This window comes from Protomyctophum parallelum (assembly GCF_964188405.1).
Source record: "Protomyctophum parallelum genome assembly, chromosome: 19".
Classification (NCBI taxonomy): Eukaryota; Metazoa; Chordata; class Actinopteri; order Myctophiformes; family Myctophidae; genus Protomyctophum; species Protomyctophum parallelum.
The window spans coordinates 4,661,593-4,672,769 of NC_139717.1; the positions used below are offsets into that span (position 1 = coordinate 4,661,593).

At 42.0% G+C, this 11,177-nt stretch overlaps 1 protein-coding gene across 1 annotated transcript; it reads right to left on the reverse strand.

The window, feature by feature from the left end:
* Positions 1-1,855: 1,855 nt before the first annotated feature.
* dnajc15 (DnaJ (Hsp40) homolog, subfamily C, member 15) lies at positions 1,856-7,743 on the reverse strand. The gene is made up of 6 exons (XM_083790431.1): positions 7,606-7,743; positions 6,561-6,612; positions 4,343-4,416; positions 3,815-3,891; positions 3,325-3,395; positions 1,856-2,587 (listed from the first exon to the last, which is right to left on the reverse strand). Exons 1-6 carry the CDS (start codon positions 7,708-7,710, stop codon positions 2,517-2,519), a joined length of 450 nt encoding a protein of 149 aa, XP_083646557.1. The 5' UTR covers positions 7,711-7,743; the 3' UTR covers positions 1,856-2,516.
* Between the last annotated feature and the right edge of the window lie 3,434 nt (positions 7,744-11,177).

Here is an 11,177-nt window from a genome sequence, read left to right on the forward strand (position 1 = left end):
GGCGTTCTGGTAGCTGCAGACAGAGGCCTCCCTCCCACAGCAGATACAGGACATGGTTACAGTGGCGTTCTGGTAGCTGCAGACAGAGGCCTCCCTCCCACAGCGGATACAGGACATGGTTACTGTGGCGTTCTGGTAGCTGCAGACAGAGGCCTCCCTCCCACAGCAGATACAGGACATGGTTACTGTGGCGTTCTGGTAGCTGCAGACAGAGGCCTCCCTCCCACAGCAGATACAGGACATGGTTACTGTGGCGTTCTGGTAGCTGCAGACAGAGGCCTCCCTCCCACAGCAGATACAGGACATGGTTACAGTGGCGTTCTGGTAGCTGCAGACAGAGGCCTCCCTCCCACAGCGGATACAGGACATGCAGACCTACAAGCTCGTAGCGCGCCACTCGGTGGCGCGCTATGAGCTTGTAGATCTGCTATTTTTCAATAGCTAAATTATAACATGTTTAAAACACCAAAAGGGGTTAAAACCTAGCTGTGAACTTTCAGAGAGATACATGTATACATGTATGTGGACTGTTAGTGTTGAATGGTACTTTTGCTGTACTCACTTCGGACTTCACATAAAAAAGGTGGATATAAAGTTTTCAACTTCTCACTTCTGTGCACAGTATATCAGGAATTGAAATTAACTTTACTTGGTAGAACTGGTTCTCCCATTTAATTAAAAATCCCCCCCCCCCCCCCCCCCCCCCCCCGGTTACGGCGAGCCGCCCCTCGTCCGAAACAGTCGAGAAATGACAGTTACCGTGTGGGGGACCCTCTACTGTACCACCCCAAATCATATATACAGTTAGTGTTTTTTTGGTTGTGAAAACCAACCAAACACTATTTTGTGCTCAGACACAGCCAGCCAGGCAAAGACACACATAGCTGTCTATAGGCGTGGTTGCGCGACTCAAAAAAAAAAATGTAGGAGCACCAAATATGTAAGCAATGTTCTTTTATTAATAAAATAAAAGCAATATACCGTAACACCACAAACTGGCGAAAGTAGCCTTAGGCCACCACCACTGGGGCTCAGGTCCTGGTGAAAGTAGCCTTAGGCCACCACCACTGGGGCTCAGGTCCTGCCTGTCTTCCATTCACCTCTTCCCTGAGACATCTCCAGAAGACATACACTGATTCCAATCACATTCAGCTGTTTCTTTCTTGTTCTATTTGGATAATATTAGTTTATTTTCTAAGTATATTCTAAAATAATTGCAATGTAAATAGAACAATGGTGTGTGTCGTTCAATTGGCCATTGCATATCCTTCTAATGTGCACCTTGATCAGGTTTTGTTCCCGTTGAGTCATACATTTAACAACAGGCTACACATTGATTCTGAATATTTATAAACTAAAGTAATGAAATTCAAAATATACACCTATGTGAAACGGTGAACATAGAATGCCACAAACTGCAAGAGTGCATATTTTCAACACAGATGATTATTTTTAACTGAGGACTGCATTAACATTTACATTACAAGTTTATTCTAAACATGAAACACAATTCATGTACTGTAGACAGATAGTTGTTAGTAAATGCACACTGAAAAAAAAAAAATATAGTCCCAAGTTGTCCACGTCATGTCTTTTCAGAACTTCTATTGCAGTGTATGGTTTATGCTGAAGTATAAAGAGCACACTAATGTTAATCACCATTTTGGTCACCAGACATAATAATCCATCCTCGAGTAGTTAACACCCAACCCCAACTAAAAGGTTTGACCCATTCTGACCTGAGATCAGATTCTAAAAATGTCTTCTACATCCTGACAGTTTTCCATTCTGACCTGAGATCAGATTCTTAAAAATGTCTTCTATGTCAGTCGCTCTTCGATATCCAGCTCTTCGATAAAATAGCAGACCTACAAGCTCGTAGCGCGCCACTAGCTTGTAGATCTGCTATTTTTCAATAGCTAAAGCACGACATGATGCCAACACCAAAATGGGTTCCCGCATAAAATGGGTTAAAGCAAGTTGGATTACAAGAAGCATCTCATTGCTTGCTTGCTTTTTTTTTAATCATAATTTATTTTGAGGGTTTTCTCTTTTCTGACATAGACACAAGGACAACACAACAGACTTACATACAAGACAGTGTACATATAAAATACTAACGTCTATAAAAACAACAACAATGAAAACAAAGAAAATAATAATAATTTTCATTGCTTTTCTCATCTCATTGCCTCGCTTGGATGTCGTGGTGAATAAGGCCTGGATATATGGACAGACGGCCGTGTTGTAAGCTGGGCGCTGGGAGAAGAGGCCAACAGAAAGTGCAGCGGAAAGAAATCTTTGTTGAATTTCATGAGAATGAGCGACCGAGTCGACTCATCTCAATAGAGGGCCGGACATGATCAGTGTCTTGGGCTGGGGAGGTGAGAACATCATCAGTGTCTTGGGCTGGGGAGGTGAGAACATCATCAGTGTCTTGGGCTGAGCGAGGGCGAGGGCTTCTCCGATCACGTCAAAAGACTCGAATGACATTTCTATGGTCCAGTAACTCCAGTTCATTTTCTCATCTCCTTGTCCAAAAGGTCTTTGGCCTCGTTGATCTTGGCCGCAAGGTACGGAGATCCACCTGCGTGCACAAATACAAAGGGTGAGAAACAGCGACTGTTTACTTTCAAGCAGTTTATAGTTCTCAAGACTGTTGAGGGAGGTAGATTCACTGGCAAAGTGAATGTAACTATTCCATGGAAAACAAGAGTGAAACATGAAATGACAGATATTCAACTTAGAAATGTGTTTGAGCCAAAATGGCCTTTAGCTTAAAGTTCTATAATTTGATAGTATTCATTTGCTAGAGTGTTTGTTCAGTAACGGGGGCGTCCTCGTCTCTCCAGCTCTTTAGTAATAGAAAACGTTTTTTTTTCAGGTGGGTTGCCAAATTCAGCCAATCAGGATAAAGTACCCATTTATCAGCTTCAATTTTTATAGTGCTCCAGATCCATCGTTTATCCTGTACTGTATCCTCCTGTGCGAATTTCCTCTCCCGATTGGATAAAATTGGTATCTCAACCTGAAAATACATTTTCTATTTAAAGAGCTGGGGAGACAATCATATGACTAAAGGCTCATACATAGTCTGGATTTATGGTGGTGAGGTGACCACCGAACTACAACATGACATCACTGAGCCGCGGTGAAGAGCAAACCACCGCCACCGCTCCAGCCCTTCTCTCTGTTTTTACTCACCACCGCTCAACGTTATTTCAGCTCCGGTGGTCACCTCACCACCGGAGCGGTGGTCACCTCACCACCGAAACTCCAGACTATGAATAGGCCTTTATTGGTAGTTTAGGACCATTAATTTACCTTTATCTGGGTGGTTTAGCACCATGATCCTTCGATGAGCATCTCGTACCTTGGCCTTAGTACTGACTGGACTGGACACAAGACAACACACACAAGAAATCAATTACAGACAATTGCCAATGAGAAACAAAAATAAGAAAATACAGACAGGTTTGTAAGAGAACCTGAGCTGGCAATCATGCCTAAACGGTTCCAAGTTGAAAGTGAACCTGAGCTGGTAATAATGCATAAACGGTTCCAAGTTGAAAGTGAACCTGAGCTGGTAATAATTCATAAACAAAAACAATCTTTAGATGCAGATCAGAAGTTCAGAGCATTCAGCAGCTGCATTTTACAATCTGGAACAAGGCTATGCACAGTTGCAGTGAAGGACCACAGGAGCCATCTAGTGGATCCAACACAATACTACACCTGGCCTGACTTTGGCCAAATATATAATGTATTTTTTAATTTTTACACAAACATATAATTAACATTCATTGAACCTTACCTGATGCCAAGAACCAGGCTGGCTTCTCTTTTGGTCATCTTTTGTTCAAAGCCACCTTTGTAATATGACGAGAAAGCCTAGGTAGAGAACAGTATTTATTTTAATATATATTAAAAAGGATGCAGGTATACATTCAAGTAACAGTTCTATTTTATTAGGAAGTCAATTAAACAGCTAAATTGACATTTTAAAGTTGTCTCTATAAGCTGAATTATAGCAAGACCTCTGACCGCCATGGTTTTTCAGTCTTGCCTGATGATAATTCAGGGGGGCAGGTTTCACTAAAGGCCATCGTGTTATCAGAAGTAAGTAAGTAAGGGCTCGGTGATGAGAAATAGTTATTTGCTAGAATAGAATCTTGACATAATATGACTTTTGCCTGGTTTAGATCTGGTTGTGCACTGGTGTCACGTACCAAAAGCATTATCTCATCTCATTTCATTTTGTGTGTCCGTGGGAAAAAGAAATACGTTGACAAAAATGTCCACCACAAGCCAACATGGCGATGAAACCCTGTCCAATACTCACTGATGAGGGCATCTTCCTGACGGTCTCAGAGAACACCTGTCCAAGCGGCTTCCACAGCTGGAATGCATAGCGGCCTAAACATCACACGACACAACAGACACCGTTACTGTTACAGTCACAATGATACATAATCCTACTATAAATGAGCCACGTCTGTGTCTGTGTGTAATGCACGATGTAACTTGAGAACCGTTCGACCCACGTGTTCCACACCCCCACAGGGAGTGCAGCAGTGTTGTTTTCGTCGACTAAAACTAAGACGAAAAATGTTCGTCGGCTACCTTTTCCACTGAAGAAAACTAAATGGAAACTAAATGAAAACTAAGCTATGATGACTAAAACTAAGACTAAATATACTGACAATTTCGTCGACAAATAAAAACTAGACTAAAATGTTAGGAAGGGACTAGTGGACAACAGATCGAGTACAAGTCATTTTACACTTGGTTGCATGCTGAAAATAGCCGATCTACAAGCTCACAACGCGACGCGTTGTGAGCTTGTAGATCGGCTATTTTCAGCAAGTGTAAAATAAGTCATTTATGACGGCAACAAGGCCCGCAAAAATACATTTTAGTCGACTAAATCACCTGTAGATTTAGTCGACTAAAATCTTATGACATTTGGTCAACTAAAACTAGACTAACACTAATACATTCCAGGTGACTAAAATGTGACTAAGACTAGTGAAAACTATTCAGGAGACTATGACTAAAACTAAAATAGAAATTTGCTGCCAAAAACAACACTGGAGTGCAGTGCCCGGTATCGAGTCGGTCAGACACACGGTACTATAGAAATAAAAACAGTTTATAAAACTCTGCTTTTAGTGACCTCCTTCAAAAGATAAAAGTAGCATGGAGTCTTTTCTTGTCCTCTTTAATTCAGATGATTTCTATTAGGTTGCTTTGCACTTCCAAAACTGACACCTAGAAAAATGATCACCTGCTCATAACATATCTATGGTGGGTTCTTATTAAACAAACACTACAACAGATACAAACTAAAGAGGATAATCCAAGCTTTCCGTACAGCTTCAGTGCTTAAGTGAGTTTAACGTTGTTTAATACGATCATTCAGATCAGACTTTTCTGTTTGGATGATTGGGCTGTCAATGGTTGGACTGTTGCAACTCTAGATGCCAGATAGCAAAAATAGCATCTAAAGCCCAAACCACACCAAAGGGTCGGGTTGGGACAAAACGTAAAGGTAAACCACACCAATGCAACTCAAACCCGACCATTTGCTGTGGTTTGGACGTAAGAGTTTCTTGTGGCTATGGAACAAGAATCTTCAGATTAAACGTTTTTTTTTATGTATTTCTTTCCCCTAATGTAACCTTTAAGAAAGTACAACAACAACTATTCTATACTATTAGCCATGTCTGCAACTAAACCATAGGTCAGGTCAGGTTAGGTAACAGTAGCTCTAGAATGTCTCTGATGTTACATACATTGCCAAGTATTTCACATACATACAGAGCCATAGATCGATTGCCTCCGCTCCTGGTTTGCAATGAAACATGCGCGGCATAAATGTGATCGGCGCTCCGTTTGTACTCACCCATTCAATAATTCCAAAGACTTGGGAGTCAGATATGGTCCTCTACTTTCATATCCACGTGAATGTTCTGGCACAAAACGTGTATTTAGTCAAATATCTCCACTTTTTTCCCCCGGAATGACAGCTGGACTCATCAAATCATCAATCATCAACAATCATCAAAACTTCTTCTGAATCATCACAACACACGTCATCAGGTAAACACAAAAGTTTGGGGCACACAATTGGCAGGTGGTGTGATTAGTTACCCAGCACCTATCGCAACGCACCTGCCGATTGTGTGACCCACACAATTGCGTTACCCTGGTCAATAAGGTGATGACGTTTGTGGTGATCAGAGGAAGTTTTGATAAGGTCCAGCTGTCAGCCCCTTTTGCCCGGAGAGAAAGCCGTCCGGGTGCAGCTCGTGACAAAGGGGAGATATTTGACTAAACAAACATTTTGTGCCAGAACGTTCACATGGATATGAAAGCAGAGGACCATATCTGACTCCCAAGTCTTTGGAATTATTTATTGAGCAAGTATTTTTATGTCGCCGCTCTGCCGCGGCTAACAGCTGCAAGTCTATGGATTGTGATCTATGGCTATGAATCTGATCACAGACATTCTAGGGCTTAAAGGTAACGGCAACATTTTCTGTCTTCGTGAATCTTACCTGCAAAGCCTGCAGCTGCTACTCCCAGTCCCACTGCTATTAGAGTTTGACCCTGCACCACACAAAAAAAGACCACCATATAGTTAAGACAAGTTAAAATCAATACTTTATAAAGTATCACTGTAGATTATATTGGGCAGTGTAATGCCGTGTAATGCAGTGTAATGCCCAATATAATCTACAGTGATTGTTTTTGGATACATGAGGATTAGCATATAATGAACCCTTTAGAAAGTATTCAAATTACTTCAGATTTGCGACCGATTGTTTGAATACTTTATTAACAGTTTTTTAAATAATACAGTAAAGGATTTAACACAAATAGCCCTAAGGGCTTGTTTCCATTGTGGTCCTATGTATTAAATTACCGGTAATCAAGACATACAATAATATACAATACATCATCAACACTAGTATAGCAATACATGTTGTACAGTAGGGGGGGGGGGTAATTTCTGGTGACCAGTTACAACCATAGAGTTATAATAAGGTTACAACACTGAATGTGCTGACATTAAGACAACAATGTCTGAATGGGTTAGTTGAGTTGCACTTTACTGAGTTTACTCTACTGTCCTCTGTCTGCACACCCTACACAGTAAGATACTGTAATTCCACACAATGCAGGACATTTATGATTGATTTCGCCCTTGATTGATGAATTGAAAATGGAGGACCCTGCTGATGATCACAAGTCTTAGTGTATTGACCTGTACTTTCTTTGAAATATAATAATACCCACTGTTAATAAAATGTTCAATAAATCAATCAATCAAACCCTTTGCTCTTGTAGCCTATCATTGATATATGTCTAGTGATTCTGAAACCTCAAAATTAATTAAGTGTCAATTTGTTTGTAACCTTACCTAACTCTAATGACCTTCCCTGATGAATAAGGTATGTTGTCGATAGTACCATCATGCTATTGTCAACAGCATGGCTAAAGGGGGAGGATTGTCTGGTGGTCTTCTCTAGCCTAGGCCTAAATTAATTGTATTTCAAAATAGTCTTCAACGTAAAAGATTGAATGTATGGATGGACTCACCAGTCTTCTATCTATGTCTGTGTCACTCCTGACGTTAGTCTTGGCCGTGTTGTACTCTGCGTAGCGTAACGAGTCTCCTACATCCATGCTGGAACTGTTCGCCATGCTACCTTCCTTCCTTAGTTCCTTCACCCTTCACCGCTGTCACTCACTACGTCCCCCCGGAACCATTTTACATCCCATCGTCCGGGGGGGACGGCGACGTGGTGGATGATTGGTCAATTGTTGTTACGGACCGGTTGCCTGACGACCAACTGGCCAATTACAGCACCGCCAATAAGAGTATCTGATAATTACAGGTGCAATGTGGTTTTGAACCAGCAGAGGTCAGTCCAGTCACTCAGTAAGAATCAATAACAAAACAAACGCCACAATGATTATATATTATTAAATATAGCTCAAAGCTCTGCTCTGCTCTGGTTACTTATAACAGTGGTGTTCAACTAGAACTTAAACCAGGATGCTTCGACTTCTGCCTTGAGCAGACCTCTATTATATATTATCCGTTTATGCTTGCTTCGTCAGGATGACTGAGCCAATACGATCTATCCATATATGGGTTCTACTACATCGATCTGATATCAGCACTGTCTAGGACGGTCAACCCGGACCAAATATAGGGATTGTCTAGCTCTGTTCCATAGCTCTAATGCAATGCAACGCATTAGAGCAGGGATGGGCAACTTTGACGATGGAGAGGGCCACTACATTTCCACACTCACTCCAGAGGGCCACATTGCATACTGCTGTCGTAGGAAAAAATAGCCGATCTACAAGCTCAAAATTGAGCTTGTAGATCGGCTATTTTTTATATATTTGAATTGAAATCCTGAATAATGTTTTGCTATTTTTTTATTGGAATCCTGAAAAGTAACCTTTTTATTGAATTTCAAATACATTTAGTTAGTTATGTTAACTTTATGAACTGTTAATATAACAACATTGGACACAAAAAGACAATAATATTTTAATACTAGTCATTAAGTACTTAAAGCGGGTCGTGTTTGGAATTGTAAACAGCTGCAATCAATACTATATCAGTGTTCTGATATTAACCTGTGGGCCGCATTAAGTGAAGGTGGGGGCCACATGTGGCCCCCGGGCCGCCAGTTGTCCATAGCTCTAATGATTAGAGATATGGACTAAAGCTAGGGATTGTCTTGCCCAAGATTTAGACTCTCGTAGAGTTTTTTTCGATTCTAACTGGGATTGTCTAGCTCTGGTCAGTAAGGCTATGGACCAGACACCAGAGCTAGGGATTGTCATACTGTCATATCATTGTCATACAATATAACCCAACGTGCTAATCTGATATGTCATATACGCAGCCCGACGTCCTAGTCGAATATCCCCATATATGGAGAGTTTTGGAGACTAAATATCCAATGACCAACTCTCCCAGATAGAAGTCTTCTTACAATGATGACGAAACATACTACTAAAGCAACTGGGTGTAGTAATATTACATACAGTAGTAGGGGGGGGGGTCTGGGTGAACTGGGTGTAGTAATATTATATTACAGTAGTAGAGGGGGGGGGGGGGTATGGCGGGCCGTAGGAACCACGGGGGTCCCGGGGGCCGCGAACCGTTTGTTGGCAACTTGGGCACGGGGAAAAGAAAAGGAATAAAAAAGCCTGAAATAGCGCAGGCACTTGGACCATGCGGCCGATCAGCGGCCGCCGCTGACTCGCTGTCAGTGTTGTGAGTGCTAGTACCCCTGACTGCAGCTTGCAGATCGGGGCGGAGCTGATGGTGGGAGGAGTTAAACCATCAACCCCTCCCATAAGTACGGAGGCGCGCCGTGTCTGGCGGCCCTGAGCCCCGTGAGGCACCGCCGAGCGAGGCGCTAGCCGAGCGAGTCGCCGTGCCGAGCGGTGCGAAGGCCGTCAGACCCGACTCAGCGCCGTCCGAGTTACGAAGCCGATAGGGACAGAATAGTAACTGTAAGTAAGAATAGTAACTGCTGTTTGCTGAAGTTGTTTGACTGCTGCTTCGACTCATGGGGTCAGTGCTAGTAGTACCCGGAAACAGTAGGACGCCCGCGGGGGAACTTTTAAATGGTTCGACCCTGCCCAGAATGGGAGGGGTTGATGGTTTAACTACACCCACAATCACTGTTTAACTCCGTCCACCATCAGCTCCTCCCCGATCTGCAAGCTGCAGTCAGGGGCTTCTCTGTGAGTGTGAGCGACTGAGCGGCGAGCGCCACGCCACATGCACGCCACAGTAAATCAATGGAGAGAGAGAAAGAGAGAGAGAGAGTCAGAGACGAGTGAAATGCCGAATCCGAAACGTAAGGGGGTTGCTGAAAATCAGAGGGCGAAGAAGGCAAAGCAATGAATGCAGGACGCCAACTCCTGTTTGACAATAAACGACATGTTTAAGTTTAATGCTGCTGCTGCTGGAAGCAGGGCTGCTTCTCCTCCGACTCCTGTTGTCCAACTTGTCCCGAAAAATGTACCCCCTCCCCCGGTGTCGGTGTGTGCAATAAACACAGACAAAGTCGTCGACAACAACAACAACAAAACAACAACAGTACTGACGACCATTGTTGTGCAGTAGTTGAACAGGTAAGCAACTATAAGCATAAAGCATCATGCAGTTCACAGTCAGTGGTGGAAAGTAACTAAGTTCCTGTAACAATGGCATTTTTTTTAAAATATACTTTTACTTACTCTGAGAGAGCCTCTATAGTTCCGTTGCAGATTTTGATTAGTAATCTTAATGTATGTACTGGTATTAAAAATGTACATTTTACATTATGTGCCACTTTCACATGTACTTTTACTTTATAAGTACTCTATATTTTGATGGCAGCACTTTTGTACTTTCACTCTAGTTATAGAATTTCTGCACTGTGGTATTGCTACTTTTAGTAAAAGGCAAGCAAATTAAAACATTAAACATGGCAGCCAGGGAGGGTGCATGTTATTTTGTCAGCATTGTGTGTTTGCTATATATAAGCTCAACATTGGTCAGTTTGTCTGTCTGCTAGTAGACTTGGGACTAGTAGTTTTAGTTAACCTATCATTTTAGCCTTAATGTCTAAAGTTTACTTTGTGCTGTGTACATTTCTGCCTTATAAAATAATCAAAGTGTGGGGATTTCAGTGTATTTCTATGGGGGAACTTGGATAGGATTCAGGAATCCTTACTCGCTCTCTCCTTAACCCCTCTCCCCCCTCCCCCCCCCTCTCTCACTCTCAAATCAATTCAATTCAACAGGCTTTATTGGCATGACATTTTACAAGTGTTGCCAAAGCACAATCACAGATATGACAAACAACAACATAACAATATCAATGACATGAATAAATTAATACAAATAAAATAAAATACAGCAGGTGGTGCAGAAAATAAAACACGGCATACTGTATGCCACTACTGGTTGTCCCTTTTCTTGTGACAGGAATTGACATTTTGCAGCCAAAAAGGCACATTTTTTCTGTTCCCCCAGAAGGACTGGTAATTTTTCCCTTTCTGTCATACTTTCTAAATTCTGGGAAATTTGTTTCAAATTTTGGGAAGAACTCCTCTCTAATATTTGTGTAGTTTTTACATTGTGTTAAGAA

What these genes read in the sequence shown, in the direction of transcription:
- dnajc15 (XM_083790431.1), bottom strand. Translation starts at nt 7,710, where the DNA reads ATGGCGAACAGTTCCAGCATGGATGTAGGAGACTCGTTACGCTACGCA. An exon ending in CAGACATAGATAGAAGACTG is followed by an intron (nt 6,613 to 7,605) that starts GTGAGTCCATCC and finishes TGTGTGGTGCAG; the next exon opens with GGTCAAACTCTAATAGCAGT. An exon ending in GCTAAACCACCCAGATAAAG is followed by an intron (nt 2,588 to 3,324) that starts GTAAATTAATGG and finishes TTGTGCACGCAG; the next exon opens with GTGGATCTCCGTACCTTGCG.